This window comes from Chaetura pelagica, unplaced genomic scaffold (genome assembly GCF_000747805.2).
Source record: "Chaetura pelagica isolate M959 unplaced genomic scaffold, ChaPel_1.0 scaffold161, whole genome shotgun sequence".
NCBI classification, from domain to species: domain Eukaryota; kingdom Metazoa; phylum Chordata; class Aves; order Apodiformes; family Apodidae; genus Chaetura; species Chaetura pelagica.
In genome coordinates, this window is record NW_009951965.1 from 415,508 (window position 1) to 432,715 (window position 17,208).

Below are 17,208 nucleotides of genomic sequence, written 5' to 3' on the forward strand. Positions count from 1 at the left end.
AGCTGAGGCCAATGGCATAAAATTCAACAAGACCAAGTGCAGGGTCCTGCACTTTGGCCACAACAACACCAGGCAGCGCTACAGGCTGGGGGAAGAGGCTGGAGAGCAGCCCAGCAGAGAGGGACATGGGAGTACTGGTTGGCAACTGGTGGAACATGGGCCAGTAGGGTGCCAAGGTGGCCAGGAAGGCCAATGGATCCTGGCTTGTATCAGGAATAGTGTGGCCAGCAGGAGCAGGGATGTGATTCTCCCCCTGTGCTCAGCACTGGTGAGACCTCACCCCGGGTCCTGTGTGCAGTTCTGGGCCCCTCACTGCAAGAAGGATATTGAGGTGCTGGAGCAGGTCCAGAGGAGAGCAATGAGGCTGGTGAAGGGACTAGAGGGAAACTCTTATGAGGAGAGGCTGAGGAAGCTGGGGTTGTTTAGCCTGGAGAAGAGGAGACTCAGGGGAGACCTTGCCACTCCAACTTCCAGAAGGGAGGTTGTAGTCAGGTGGGGGCTGGGCTCTTTTTCCAGGCAACTACTGACAGGACAAGAGGGCACAGCTTCAAGCTACTTCAGGAGAGGTTTATGTTGGATATTGTATTGGGAAGTACTTCCTCGCAGAGAGGGTGATTAGTTGATGGAATGGACTTTCCAGGGAAGTGGTGGAGGCACCATCCCTGGATGTGTCCAAGGAAAGGCTGGATGTGGCACTTAGTGCTATGGTCTACCCATTGTGGTGGTGTTAGCTCATAGGCTGGACTTTATGATCTTAAAGGTCTTTTTCAGCCTTGGTGATTCTGTGATTCTGTGAAAATATGATCATTTGAATGGAAACAAGTCCCCTGTAGAGGCTCTGCTCTTGGGAGAGGTATATTCAAAATATTAATCCTACTTTCGTTTAACTTTGTAGTAATGACAGCAGGTATCCAAGTATTATAGTACAAGTGAGGTTTTGAGGCAGAAGTTTGTCACTTAAAATGTTTTCCTTCTAAGTTTTATCACAAGGATTTATTTAGGTTTCTTTAAACTCAAACCAGTGACAAGACACTGTTGTGATTTAGGGAGCCCCTTATATGTGAGTAAGGCTACTGGTAATATTTTTCTGTTGATTGTTATTGGATCCTTACGGCTCTTCCCATGCTTCTACAGGTCCTGTACAGACCCAAACGCTCCTCTCTGTTATTTTGCATTCTGTGTCATTAAAACCAATTAACATCAGATAACTGAGTCTTGAGACCAGGGAAGGAGCTTGTTGTTGACTCAGGAGGATTAACCACATGGTATATTAGCCCTTCGGCACTGCTCGTTTTTTTGTTCATTTTGTTTCCCTTTGAATTACCACAGCTTCAAAGCAGCATGGAACACCTACATATATTGTGATGCCTCCTGGCTGCCCCGATAGCCTAGCAAACTTAAGGGAAAGGCTGAAAGGCTGTTTTGCAATCAGCTCTAGTCAGGGAGATCTAACTCCTCTTCCATTTTTCTTCTGGGGTATCTTTGAGCAATGGGTAGTAAATGCCAGCTGTGCATGTCAAAACAGTGCTATGATATTGTTCTCAGCATCTTAAGGGCAATGGTGATGGTCAGAGTGTACACCTCAGAAGTGTGATGCTACATAACGTTCTGCATTGCTTCATGTTCCTGTGAGGTGAGATTGCAAAGAAATAACCCAAACCAGCCATGACTGAGTTGTCATGCTGGTTTAAAAATGCCAGTGTACAACATAATTGTACAAGGCCATAAATGACAAGGCGCAAAAGTGCTCAAGTTACCTGAAGTAACATTACTGAGTGTACACAGGTGTAACCTAAAAAAATAGTACCTGGGTGAATGTTACCAGCAGTAAGAGAATTGTTTTCTGTTGTGTGAAGGGAACTAGGCAACTGAATTTCTCTAAGCAGCAATATACAAAATGTTTGTATGGTTTTGGTGTCTGTATATTTACCTGTAACAAAGGTGCAAGGTGCCTTTAATATTACTGTTTATGTGCATTAGCTACTGTTAGTGCATTTGGTGAATTGTATGGTTGTTTTTTAAACTTTTGCAATTTTTATACTTGTGTCCTTTTGCAACTAAACCAAAGTTCCTCTTAGGTCGAATGTTCAGGTTCTTCCTTTCTCCAGGCTCTTTACAAGCCAGTACCTGTGTTACTGAAACGGCACTCTTGCCTATAGGTTGTGTTACCTTATTCCTTCCAATTAATTTGCAAATATCTACTTTTGTGTATTCACCTACTGTTCTGAATGTGAGCATGTCAGAGTTTCTCCCTTTCTGGAGGAAATCACCTTCTGTCCGAGATAACCCAGTTTAGCTGTGTTTCTTGTGACGTTACCATAGTGTTTGAGCATTATAGCCTTGCTTCACTCATTTCTTGTTTAATATCTTCCAGTTCATGTATTGGCTATGTGATCTGGATGGATGAAGCCTGTCTTTTGAATAAGCAATGATATGGCACATACTTTTCAGCATTGTCATACTGTGGATGGAAGAACTGCTGTAATTGAAGTAGCTGTGCAATCTTTTTAACTTCTGTTATATGCAGGTTATATTTGCAAGTGGCAGGTTTCAAAACCATTAGCTAGGTGATAAGAGTATTGGGAATTTTGAGGGGAAGACTGAAGACAGTGTAAATGTAGTTAATATAAAGGTTTAGAACCTGCAATTCCTTCCCAGTCACTTCTGTCTTCCTGGATTACTCCTCTCCTTGCATTTCCCAGCTTGTACCTGGCAGCTGCCAGGAAAGGCAGTTTAAGTTCCTGCCCTGTAGATCAATGAGCTATTGCAGTACATAAGCAACCTGGGTGTTGGAATTTGGGAGATTTAAATTAAAATGGTTTGAGTTCTGGAAGGTTCTCTAAGAACAGAAGCTTTCTTACTCATATTATTTCAAACTTTATTTGACATTCATTATTTAAGCTCTTCAGCTCGAAAGTACAAAATCTATTGTATAATTCAATAATTGAATTTTTTTGTATGTTGAAGATTTTAGATCTGTCCATGATAGGAGAATAAAGCTGGTTGCAACCAAATCTTCCATGAACTAAATACTATGGAAGAATATAACAGATCGGTTTTCAGAGTATTCCCTTTCCTGCTCAATACTGTAATTCCCACATGCCACATAAATGTCAGAATTTCTTCTACCACATATTTCTCCTCACATTTTTTTTTTTCTTTAGCCTTCTGCACGTAGTTCTTCAGTCTTGCATCCCTTTATTGCAGCAAGCTGTGGCTGTGGTATTGGAGACGAAAAGCCATGTGCATTTACAAAAAACTGTATTACATGGGTCGGAAAAACGTGTAATTTCATGCTGAGTACACAGTTGTATTCAGTTTCTTCAGTGGCCTGTGTTTAGTAGCAAGAACAACCTCCAAAAGGTGATGTCAGTTTCTGGTATGGAGGATGATGAGGTGGAGAAAGCTAGTTTTGGGTAACTTCAGGTATAAATTATTTCCAGTCATCACCATAGCTCGAGCCCCCACAGACTATATACTCTTCTTTGCATAGGGCAGTGGAAATTTTGCTCCCAGTATAGATGTTGGCAAAGATATTATCTGTACCCTCTGAATTGTGTGAGATGGAGAACATAAATTCCATGTCAAGTCTTGCACTTATTTCTTCGATGACTCTGGTACTGGCCTGTGCATTCCTTCAGTGTGATGAGCTCCAGTGGCACCCCATGCTCCCAGCAGATGATGTTACTGCTCTCTAAGACCCACCAGGACACCTGACAGTGTTGGTATTAAAGGTTGCTCGTGGGCTGGGCTTTGCAGCTCTCCTCTGGATAGCTCAGTTCTCAGAAGTGCTTATCCTGACACCCCTGTCCTCACAGCAGATCTTTGCTTTAAGTCCTTTCAGTAATGCTGATCTTCTGTGGTAGGAGTTACATGAAAAGCTGGATGATGGCAACTAATATGGTTTTTCAGTGGCCAAATATTAAGTCCTGTGTTGGGAACAGAATGAAGAATACGATGGTGCTGTTTCCATAGTGTTTGTTTTTTTAACTGCATGTACCCATTTGCCATGTATGCGTGCCCCTTCAGTTTGTGGGAGGGATGTTAATGTCTGAACTCTGGAGAATGAGAGCATTTCCTAGAATTGACAAATCATTGCGTCTATATTTACAAATACTTTTGTCTGTGCCAATAGCTAACTCTTCATATCAGACTGTATCAGGGCGCTTGTGCTTATGTGACTCTAAGCACTAAATACAGTGTTTCTATCAATTCCATATTTATGTGTCAGTGCTGCATCTCATTCAGGTAGCATCAGTCAGATTGTCTGAAATAATTGTGCACTTTCAGAATTAATGGCAGTAGGAGGACTGGTATTCCATGGTAATGGAAATGCTGATCATTAATTCTTCTCAGTTTTTGAAGTTAATTGGGAAGATAAAAGCTGCTATAAGGATTCCCATAATTCAGTATCCTGATGAACTTCAGCATAGCAGCAGAACAGTCACACTGGGCCAGACCAGAGGTTCATCTGTAATGTCTAAATGTAGTATGTAGTAGGCCTGGAAAAATAAATTATAAACAAGGGCAGGTAGATGTTTCTTTCCAACATGTTTTGAGGCTTTTGTAGCTGAATGACAAGTTCACTGACATATAGTAACAGGGACCTCAACAGTACTAGTTGAACTATATGATATATGTTATTTATTTTTTCCTTCAGTATGACAACATCAATATCAAAGTTAAAATTCACTCTGGTGAAGTACGTTCAGTTATATAGAAACTGGAGTGGATGTTAAGTGTTGTCATTTCAGAAGTGTATTAAGTCTGATTCTGAAAATGCAGAGGTTAAAAAAACCTGCCTACATCTTCTTTATCAATGTTCCCATTTATCCTGGTAATTCAGCACCAGTTACTCATCTTTGCTCATCTAAACAGAGATTCATGTCAGTTTCACAAGGTATAGGGAATGATGAAAGGCAGAATTCTGCATGAAGATGTGTTGTCTAATACACCTATTGCACTGAATTAATCTATTACTAGATATTGTAATTGTGAAAGTATTGGAGTAAGAATCTGTATGTAAGTCTTGTCAGAAGTGTGTGTTTCGTGTTTGATACACTGCACGTTTGATAAAATGGATGCATGTTTGATACCATATTGTGGGCATTCTGTAGATTTAATGTTTGTCTATAACCATATGCCATTTGTTGTTTTAGTGAAGCATGCACAACTTAGTGTCCATTAGCTCTCATTTGTTTTAATCATTAACTAGGGCCTAGTATTCCAAGAGGGTCCTTATTTTTACAGACAGCATGTGAGTTGATCTAGAATGATATGAACTGTTCAAAGGTGACCCAACCTGGTTTAATCTGTAATTGGTGATTTCATGATTTGAGAAGTCCATGTAAGCTGGATGTAGGGTGCTGTTTTCACTGTGTTGCAGTTCTTATAAACCCATAGAGAGCACTTAGGCTCCAGGGCAAACATTGCAGCATGTATTTTCCTACCACTGCTCCACGTGTTTTAGGATTTTTCTTGCTTCTTGAGTGCAACTGGAGGGCTGGGATATGCAGCTGGGCTGCTTGAGACCCTGTATAGTACTTTTCTTTCACCGGTTCCTTTGTTTTTGAGAGCCACTACCTCCTTCAAAGCACTGCCAAGCAGCCACGAAAAACACTGCTGAGCAATGTGGGTATAGTTATTAACTGCAGTGGTTTTTGTTCAAGTAATGAAACTAAGGTGCTTCATGTTTCTCTGCTTACGTGGCAGCTTGTGCTGAGTTGTCCTGGTCCTGTGGCAGTCATATGTTCATATGGAAGCTTTCCCCCAGCATGAAGTGTAGTGTCCTGCTGTCATCAATACCAAACTAATAAGGTCATAATAGACCCAGTCTTGAATCTCTTGTCAGGGAGGAGTGTCCTGCTGTGAAGAAAATGCTGCAGCTTGGTGTGTAAAGCTTGTCAGTAATTATACTCCTATTGATTGATTAATGGATCTGGAAACTCCTGATGCATTTTAGGATTGTTGACACTATTGCTGAGATACGTCTGTAGCCCATCTGCTCCAGTGCAGAGCCATATTCTTTCATGGAGACTCTAATTTGAGAGAATCCCCGCATATTTGGTTGTTTTTTTCTGTAGAAAAGGCACATAAAAAATAAGAGGATAGATGAACTCCTAAAGCCTAATATTTTGAACTTGATGATGAGGTTCCAAATTCTGAGCTGTTTTAAATGTCTCTTTCCTATTAGACTTGTGCCATGTGTCAGTAACCCTTTTGAAATATGACTGCATAGTTCTCTCTGATCCGTGTTTTCTAGTTGAACCTGCCCTGGTATGTGACAGAAATAACCATCTATGATCATTAGTGCCATAGGGTCAATGTAGCTGCAAAAAGAGTAAATTTCTGCTGTCATGCTCATAATAAAATTGCCTGCTAAGTTGAGTTTTGGTGATGGCTTATGGACAGAAAAATGCCAAATGTGACATCTAATACCTGGATCTAAGTGTTTCATTACTTATGAAAATGTTCTGTTTGACAACTTCTGTCAAAAAAAGATCAGCCAGGGTTTTGAGAATACAAAACCTAATAAAAAGTCTGTGAATGTTCTAAATTCTAACTTTCTTTGAAACAAAACTCTGTAAAACTTATGAAATGCAGATTTGCAGTAAATTTAGATAAGGTAATTATTTGAAGATTTATAAATGCATTTCTAGAGCATAGGAAAATTTAGAAAGTTTTAAGGATTGCAAGGTGATAAATTGACAATATAAATTCCTGTAAAAATCAGCTAATTTAATCTGGTATTTCAAAAAGCTTGACTGTTAAATCCATGCTTTTAAGATTGTGTGAATACTTTAACTTTTTTTTTTTAAATCCTCACATTTCAGTTAAAAAAAACCCCTTGACTCTGAAACCTTTGAATTAATTTATTTGGAGGGAAAGATAGCATTTTTGCAGTACTTTTTCCCTTGTGTTTTTAATATATGCTTGATATATCTTGATTCCAGTGTAAGATGAGACACACAAGCAATTTTCAAGCTTTAAATTGAACACTACAGAAAAAATAAAAGTGATATTGTTAATGAATTTGAGAAATTTAGCATTGATCTCAAATTGTCATTTTTTTGATTTCATGTTTTTAAATCAGGTGAAGCAGTTTGCTTCTGGTTGCTTTGTGCCTGAATAGGGCAACTGCAAAATATCTGGAATGTCCTGGGTATGCAAGAAGGTTTAAAGCCTGTGCCTGTTGCCAGTGCAGCCCAGCAGTTGTGTGGCTGAGAGTCTTGTCCTCAGTTTACCATGCGTGGCCACAACTCTTGCACAGCTGGGATTAGCTGAAGACCAATGAGAACTTAATCTATGTGTTTTGGTAGGGATCTTCACATTGCTGCTATTGTGAGTCTTTAGAACTGCCACCTGCAGAGTAGGTTATGTGTGCCAGGTAATGATTGGGGATGTGATGTCTGCATTTATTTAAGATATTGGTGCTATTAAGCTGTCTGCTAGTTAACAGTAATGACAATCTCAGATATATATTGTATTAGAGATGGTGAAAATGTGGTGTTTTTTTCCCCTTGAAACTCGTGTATTAAATTTTCTGATCTGAGGAAAGCCAGATGGCCTCCCTTGGTAGAAAGGACTAACACATAAGGAGTAAACAGGAGGGCACTGCTCAGCATAGATAAGGCTTGGAATGTATAGATAAGGCCTGAATTGTGAGGGAAGGTATTGTGTGGGAGGATGCTCCCACAGAAACTTGCAGAGAAGACAAGACCCTGGTGCAGGCCCCAGGAAGGAATGCCAAGAGGTGAAAAGTGCACAGCGAGGAAGACATACGGCCTTCATCCCAAAGACCCCTGCCCACGACCACCAGAAGATACTGCGCAAGTGCAACAAGGAGGAGCTCGGGGGGGCAACTATGCTAATGATTAATTGTAATAACCCCTCCCTATCCTCGGACACCTAATGTATATGCAACAGTATAGATGAATATGTATTACTTTGTGGCATATAATGACCTTACCAATAGTCCTAGGGTGTGCACGCTTGTGGAGGAGCGATCCCCCGTGCACCCAGCGCTGAATAAACATACCTTCTTTATAACCTTATTGGTTCTAAAGTCGTTATTCCGCACGTCATTTGTATCTGAGGACTCAATCTTTCATCATTGTAATGAAAATAAAATATATTCTTGGGTCTTAAGAAGGTGGTAACCTGTCTCTAACTCTTTCTGTCATGCACAACCAAAGGATTTTGGATTTTTCCAATGTACAGAAAGTTGGGTTCTTCCTTATCAGTTTGTATGGGTGTCAGCATTCAGCTCTCCAATGAAATTTGTCATAAATGAGCAACTGAATAAAGTGGGAATTAAAGCGGAAAGTTGACTGTATGGATAGTTCAGAAGTAAGTTAATGTGTAACTAATTGGCTAGTATCCAAATTGTGCTTCTGATTGTTTTCTCCTGGGGAAGAGTGTTAGTGAATACTAGATGACTCCTTCCTTGAAAGAGAATGCCATAAGTTTCATGTCTAGATAACTGGTTCTGACATAAATTTTTATCAGGTATGACACAACTGTTTCTTACATCATGCACATGGATCATGATATTAAACCTAAAAATACTGGATTGTTAGCAGCAAAATGCTGGCCATGTGTATGCCAGCAGGAGTTGTGCAATTTGCATTGTCATTGCCAGAATTTTGCCCTAGATTGCTGTATATTAGATTAATTTTTGATGTGTAACTTCTGATTGTTGTCCATAATTGTCAGGATAAGCTGCAAAAATAACCATGTTTCATACCTGCTCTAGAGGAACAAGTGAAAAGTGGTTGCTTGGGTTTTCTTCCCCCTCCCCCCCCCCCCCCCCCCCCAAGATAAAATCTGTTGTCCCTGTGGTAAATGTTCATTGTTTGTATCGGAGGTTCTGCCTTTTAGCTCAATATAAGTTCTTCACAGCAGTCAATACCCACAGTCAAAAGATTTTTTGAAGTGTAACTTCTGATGCTTACTTTGTCTTTGTATTAGAACAATAATTACATTCTTTTGAGTGTGTTCCTAAATTCCTAATTGCATGTGCTTGTGTCCTATAGCTGTTGCAAAAGTAGGTATTGTATATCTAACCAATTACGCTTGCTTTGGTTCTTTGAGTAATGGCTGTTTGGAAGCAATCAGTGCTAACAGGTTTTTTAAGTATTTCAGGACTCAGTTAAGGTATTATTATTATTATTATTATTATTATTATTATTATTATTATTATTATTATTATTATTATTATTATTATTTTAATTTCTGCTTTTTCTTTTAGGTGGCCTGGCTTTAGCTCAGGTACTGTTTTTTTATGTGAAATACTTGGTTCTGTATGGTGTTCCTGCCCTCCTCCTTCAAATGGATGGACTCAAACCTCCAGCTCTGCCTTGTTGTGTGAGCCTGATGCACAGTTTCACTAAAATGTGGAGGTCAGTCCTTACGGCTTTTCAGACAATTACTGATACATTGTAGTCGGTGTATAAGAGTATATCTGTGTGCCTTCATGGTCACATACATGTTTGCTTTCATGTCCTTGTGCTTTTTCTCTCACCCCCATGGTTGATCTGTTGCACTTTCTAAATTAATTTTAGGTAACTCCTTTTAGAGTTATCCTAGAAAGGATAGGAGCAAGCACCCTTTCAGCATTTTTATCCTCTTAATTTATTAGAATTAGGCTCAACCTACTTGGTTTCACTAACACAGCAGTTATTGTTTACAGATACCTATTAAATGGTTTACTTTTCGGTCTTGATCTAAATCCCACATTTCAGCTAGACACTCTTCCAGAGAAGGAAAAGAAATGCTTGATTAATCACTCCATGAGGAAAGCTGTAGAAATAAGACTTCAATATATAGACTCATGCAGTGGAGAAAGTCTGGAATGCATTAAAATTACAATGAAAAATGATAATTGTTTATAATGTAGGATGAATTCTGGATCCCATTCCATTTTAAAGAGTTTCAGCAGAATTTTTCACCGAAAGGATCAGTTTTGAATCTTAAAGTTCCTTTAACTTGGCATACACTGCAGCATTTTCTTTGAAAACCCTTCCAGGTGGATTCAGCTTGCTGTTTAGCCTGTATGTGTAACAGTGGATTCACTTGACTTCTTCTCTCCTTTGTTTTTCTCTACACTATTTCTAGTTCCTTCAGTCTGTGGGACACTGTGCCCCAGACTTTAGAAACCTAAAATAGAGAATTGTCAGCTTTTTAGTGCAGAGACTTCTCAAGTGTTAGTACTGAGCCTAGCACAGTGATGCTTACCCTGTTTAGTCTCTGACAGCTTTGCAATATGAAAAAGCTTTTTCATTTTAGTCATAAAAACAGTGGCCTTGCTATCATCATAGTTTTATTGGATGAGTTTTTAATTTTGTTTCTGACTTGGAGCTAGTTTTAACAAGAAGGCTTTATAGTTCATAATAGTTGGCAACTGTAGATATGTAGTATTCAAAAAAACGCAGCAGAAGGAACACAGAAAACAGATAACCTGTTAAAAATTATTTGGACTACTAGCAAATGCCTTGGTTTAAATTCTATTTCAGAGTTTGAACTCAGCTTATGACCTGCAGAGTTAATGTAGATATCTATGGTTTTTACCAGGTATTCTCCTGAGAGCAGCATCTTATGGCCTCCTTGTCCTTGCAAGCACAGTTGTGAACAGCAGCAGGTTTTTTTTCTTTCCCAGTTATTATTCCAAGGATATTGCCCTCGAGGTGCTAAATGAACATCAGGACAACTAGTAATGACACTGCTGTCAGGTAGTTGTAACAGAAAATGGAAAGGTATTCTACCTGTAAAAATGCTTGGTGTATAACAGTAAAAACATTGAATATTTGTTAAAAATATGCCTAACATTTATCAGAAAATCGAAAGTCTTTAACTAAGCAGGAAGTTTGATTTCTTACAGAAGGAAAAAATGTGAACTGCTGGAATTTACCTTTTCCGAAGTATTTAATTCTTATGTGAATCAAACATTCCCTGCCAGAAATAATGAAGCTATCTTATAGATGGCATTTGTGTGCTTTGAAGATTGAAAAAATCCATTCACGTACAGCTGTTTTGATTTCTTCCTCTCAAAGCTGTGTGGATAGTAGAATTTGCAATGGTTGCTAGTGAATTATGGTCATTCTCAATGATCTACAAAATTTTGCCCATCTTGCCCTCTGGATGCCTGAATTATGATGCACTTACACCGTTATAGTTAAACTCTTCAATCACTACTACCCAGAAACTTTGCAGTCTTTTTTGTGTGTTTTGGTATGTTATATGGGAATGTCAGTGTTGGAAGTGGGAATAGCTGTTGTTTCTAAACTGCGTGACTGTACAGGACAGGAAGTGCAGAAATTATGGGTATGGCAGAGAACCTAGCAAAAAATAGTGAAAGTATATAGCTTGTGTTGTGAAGCTTTATGAACAGTGACACTGTTCCCTCAACGTGCTAAATGCTTTTTTGTGGTCTGTGAATATGTGGGCTTAAAAGTCCTAACAATTGTATCAGTGGGTCAAATTTAAATGTTAATAACAGAGCCTAGTTTTTAAGCTGGTAGAGTGAGGAGATCTGCACCAGACCCTTTTCATAAAATGGTAGCCTGGTGAAGCTTATTAAAGGCTCCTAGGGCGGGGTTGGGGAGTGGGGTGGAACAAAGCCAGATGATATGGAGTGCACTACTTTTACATGCTGGCTGGCCCTAGGGATGCTGCTTGGGAAAAAGTGCTTGTGTATGCTTACCCTGCTATTACCCTTCTCACTGGTGTTTGCTTTAGGGTACGCTCAGCAACAAGGGTATTATGCTAGGTTGGCTTTTGGAAGACCTAGTGTTGTTGCTCTTCTATCTCGAAGCTATTAGCAGTGCAGATTTAGAAGGAGAGAAGGTAGCCTAAAGAGAGAGAGACAACACGAATATCATAATATAGGGAATGCAAATATGCTACTAAGGGGTCTTCCACTAACACTGGGTATCCTTTGATACCACAACGACAAAGCTTTTGATCTGATACATCCAGACCAGTATAATTTATAATCAGTATATGCTGACATAATACACGATGTGATACAGAAGGTAGAATGGCTTTCAGTCTGGAAGATTAGAGAGATAGCACAGTACATCTGACATTTCTCTAGAGCTAAAAGCAGGTGTTAGGAAAACAAATCAGGTAGTCTGTCTCCCTATTAATGGCACTAAACAATAAACCAAATTATGTCCATTCAATCATAAAAATGAAAGGCTTTGATTAAAAAGGAGTTATCAGCTTTATAGTAGATTCTGCCAAATTTGCATTTTATTTAATCAAGACAATCTCTTGAGTAAAAAAATTAGCAATCTTGTTTACTGTCTCAAGACAAATACAGGTGTTGAATGTGTTTTAATTTTACCAGGATATCATTCTCTTGCTAAATATGCAGCTGCATAGCTAATATATGCATGATAAATTTACTGCTATTTGAAAGCTTGACTATGGCTGAGAAAAAAAAAAAAAGATTCTGAGCTTCTGATTTCTAGATAGGTTAGCAGTTCAGTGACACACCAACTTACAGTTTTTAATGTCTGCTTAAGCTCTGAGGAATTAAAACTTGGTTATTCTTACCAAGGTGAAAAGCAAGGTAAAGGAGTTGTGTGAGGGCAGTGTTGTAGGAAACTTGTCTGATGTTTGTCACACAGCTTCTCAGGTGGGGGGTGAATTGTATAGTGCAACTGGAAAAAATTGCATTACTGCTGAAACTTGTAAATTAGTTCAGTGTGGAAAGATATCCTAGTGGAGAAGTAAGGATGTGGAAATCCCAGAAAACACTAGGCAGCAAGTAACTAAATCCTGTATCACTTCTGACATATTGGTGAATGTATTCTACAAAGAAGCTTTTCGGCTGTAAATGAGGACAACAGGACAGATGCTGTTCATGGAGGAAAAAATAAATAAGTCATTCTTCTATTTTTACTTTCTGCTTGTTACTGAGTGTGGCAAGTGCTCTTCTGCAAAGCTGCTGGACATGTTGATCAGATGTGGTTTTGACATGCTATGGGAGTAGCATGGCATAAGAATCCAATTATTTCTGGTCATAGACTGATAGGAGGTGTGCAGAAGCATGACTGCTCTTCTACCTTTCCTCTTAAAATTTGCACATTCCCAAGTATCTTATCCCAAAATAATTTGGAGACAATTGTGTTAAGGAGACAATGGTGCTAAAACTACCTGAGTGTTTAATACAGGTTAGTCTCAGCAAGGGTAGAGGCTCTCCAGGAAGGCAGTATGAATTAGCGTTTGAAAGGTAGATTTTACAGGAAGCAGAATTTCATCCAGAGAAGGAAAACAGAGTTTAAGAAATGCTGCCATATTAAAATAAAATGATGCAATGATAAAGAAAGATCTGGCTGTTTTCAACTACCATGTTGTAAGTTCCAGATTCTACCTTGCATTTAAGACATAGATAGGAGTCTGACATTAGTCAGTTTCCCAGCCCTCCCATTTTTTGGCACGTTAACGGGTGGACTAGGAGGGCTATATTTTGCGTGTACAGACACACATACACACTTTTATATGGATTCACATTAAGTTTATCCCACAGATATTTTGGTGCAAAAATGGCATCTGGATTAGGAATTATCTGCAGTTCAGTCTGGTTTACCTGTATCATTATTACAAAAGCATTGCTTGCCTTGTATGAGAGAATGTAATGATAGTGTAATGTTATGTGTGAGTGGGAGCACAAGAGATCACTGTGACCACATGCAGGGATTTTGGAATGATGGAGAGCAAGCAAAAACTTCCCATCTCTTAATTCTGGCTTCAACACTTCATAATATTTACATCTAATCGCCTATTTGTAGTTTGTGGTGAGGACTAGAATAGATTTTTAAACAGGGAAAATGCATTTTCTAACCTGAAAGGGGAAAAAAGTAAGTCCATTTTCACCTGGTGCTTCTCAATGTCTTAGCCCAGTTTATAATGTATTTTCCTTCTTGGGCTTATGATTTTTGTACTAGAATAAGTAATTATGAGAGTTAACTTATTAAATATATTAAGACGAACAAGCTGCTGAAAGGCTTTATGTTATACAAGATATTAAGGAAATTTAAATAAGATCAGAAATGGTGATTCTGTCAGTTCTTGATTTGGGAAACTTGCCTCCTCTAATTCCTAAATAACCAATGTCTGGTACAAGTTAACACAAATATAATTGTTCAGCTGTAACTGTGCTACAGCTGTGTGTAGTCAGGATGACATCCCTGCTTCTGGGCTCAGAAAAAGGTGTTTTTACAGGTTTAAGGGCTTGTGCTCTAAAACTCCTGTGGAAGGCTCTTGCTTCCTGTTCAAGTATTGTAGAGCTCTTTTGCTGCTGGTGTTTCTGGATAAGTTGACAATGGTCTGAAATTTTACATAGCAGATTTTCTCCCTAAATTTCTCCTTCTTACAAGTTTAGTTGTCTGATTATATGCTAGTAATAACCATAAATTACTCTTGTGCAACCTGTGATTTGGAGGTAAGTAGAGGAAGGATGCTAAATGATGGGTCATAAACTCCTTCCCATGGCAATTATCCTCAGGAGTTGGTTGTGTTACAAATCCTCAAAAAAATTGCATGAGGGAGGAAAGGCAGGTAGTGAATAGGAAATTCGTATCTCCAGGACAGTGTGAAGAAGGGATTCAGTGAAAATCACTTTATAGCCTGGTAGAAATTTGAATTTAACATCCAAATCTGTGGCTTAGATCTGCTGCCTGCCTCCCTGTGGAAGAGGGTGCAGCAGCGACAGCTTCTGCAAGCTGCAGGAGGACTTCTACTGGGGTTCTGTGCCTGGGGAGAGGATGCTGCCAGGGGATCAGAGCAGGCATGCTGGGCTATACTTGTGCTTTGAACAGAGAAACTTAAGTGCTATAGATGGCCTAGCAGTCATTTCAAGAGGATTAGGTATTGTGACGTAATTTGTTTTGTATCTGTCTTACAGCTCTAGAGAGCTGTGTTTCTGAAATCTCTCTGCTCCATGCCTCTGATGAGATTTACCCAGCAGCTGGAACTGAGAGACAAGAAAAGGAAGGCCAGGCTTATGTATATTTCCCTTTCCTCTGGGGATCAGGAGTGTCAACTTCTGGTGTATTTCCAGGCTTTGATATTTTCAAAGAAAAAGTCTTTCACTATGTTTTAGACAGTCTATCAGGTAAAACAAAAATGTCTTTTAATAATCTAGCTTCTCAGTGGTTTTAATCTTTAAAAATGTTAGTGCTGCAGCATTCCTATTTAAAAATTAGGCAACTTTCCCCACACTTTTTTTTTTTAGAGTCGCTCTCTTAAATATGAAAAAATACTATTTAAAGGGTAGTTGGATTAAATAGAATCACACACACCCACAATGCTGAAATGGCCTAGTGGTCACATATAAGGGGAGACTATATTGAAACCTTAAGAATAGGATAAATCATTATTGCCAAAGTGTGCAAAATACATCAAGAACCCTGAGCCATGTTAAGCCTTCTTTTGCAAGCTTTGTCACTGTGAAATTACTCAATCTGGTTTGTGTGTCCTGTCTGGACAGGTACACTGAATTTATCCCAGATCAGAAGTAAAAATAACATGCATAAGAATGGTTTTGTAATGGAAAGTTTGTATTTGCATTTTGTTGTGGATGTTGTGCTTTTAAAAATTTAAAGAATAATAGTTTTCATTCTAGAGAACCTTTTTATGTGGTCTTTGAAGATGCTGGGTGAGAGTCTTGGAAAGGAAAGCGCCCTTTTCCTTCTGTTGGTATGTAAGGAGTAAGGTTGAATATAAAGCAGGTCTTGCTGTATGTCCTTGCTACCTGCAGCCCCTGTGGTACTTTTAAGCAACATGCACATGTGTGAAGTACACAGTTCTGTGCAGAGTAACAACTGGAGTCAGGGTGGTCTTTCAAAGAGGGCCTCCTTAGGCTGTGGAGTGATACATTAAATATTACACCTGCTTGCCAGTATCAGAATACTTCTGCTGCCTGCCCAAATGTTGGGTGTTTAATTGCAGAATGAGTGCACACTTTTTAGTAGTTGAATGACTTGTTGAAAAATAACACTTTTCCTGATTTACTTCTATATTTTATTAGCTGTTGTGATACCTAAAGCTAAGCACTGTTCTGCAACACATTTTTGGCTAGCACGTCACCTGAACATATGAAAGATACTTTGGTTCTGAACTGGTTAGTCATTCTCTCACTGATAGAGACAGAAGATTTAACTGCTTTTGACGTCAGCCAAATTAGCGCGTGCTACAGTTGTTACCTACTATACAGCTCAGTTTGTTGGTTTTATTAAAGCTTTAAAAGGCTCCATAAATCTCTTCAGTAAAGAAAAAAAAATCTATTATTTGCCTCTTTGGAATGTAAAAAGAGGCAATAATGAAGCATCCTAATTCTTGGGTCTAAATTGCATAATTACTGGAAATATATTTGCATTGTAACTGCTTTCTTACTGTAAATTGAAATTGCTGGGTTTTTTTAACAAGCAAGCTAAGCCCACCTACTGCTGATCAGCCATGAAGCCCATTCTTCACAGTATTTGACATGAGCTCTGCATAGATAGAAAGTATTACTGCTGCTCACATTTGGCAAACAGCACTCTGTCTGCTCACACCCACTGTAAACCATGAGTAATGGATATTAATAAGCTTCACTGTTCTGTTTGCAGTAAGGATAGGGATCTAATAGCAATTGGGCAATCACGCTTCATTGCAGGAGTCTTAATCGAGGAAAATTGAAGGAGAACTTACCCTATGGGAGTTTGCCACTAATGGGCATTAGGTTTCATCCACTTTCCATGAGCTACCACAGGCTTTTGAAAATCAGGGAAGGTATAAAATTAAAGTAATATTTCTTCTGGAGGATCCTAGGAGAGATTAACAGAATACAAATGAAATTTGCTCTTTGTGTCTGCTGAACTGTATCACCAATGTGAGGGATACATGAAAAACAGAACTAGTTGCTTGTTCTAAAGCCTCCGAAGTTGGCAGACCTGTGTGTAATCTTAGGTTCACACTGGCAATGACTGATGCCTCCATAAAGTTCTGCTTGTTTCTCTGGCCAGGAGATTGTGGGGGCAAGGGGGAAGTTGCTGCCTAGAATCATTAAGATTTCCTCAGCCTTTCTGATACAACACAAGTTGTGTGTTTAAATTGAAATAAAACAACAAAGCATATTAGAACGTGGACCCAACTGTAAGTTTGTGAAGTCTTTTTATGTGGTCCACAAAAGAACTTTCTCCTTGCAGCCATATTGCTGTA

The 17,208-nt window shown here is 39.0% G+C and overlaps 1 protein-coding gene across 1 annotated transcript in view; it reads left to right on the top strand.

Annotated features, from left to right (window-relative positions):
- The window catches only part of HHAT (hedgehog acyltransferase), a 167,489-nt gene that overhangs the window by 17,832 nt on the left and 132,449 nt on the right, over positions 1-17,208 (top strand). Inside the window, exon 7 of the mRNA XM_010001005.1 lies at positions 9,251-9,401. Coding sequence (XP_009999307.1) covers positions 9,251-9,401 — 151 coding nt within the window. The remainder of the gene's footprint in view (positions 1-9,250; positions 9,402-17,208) is intronic.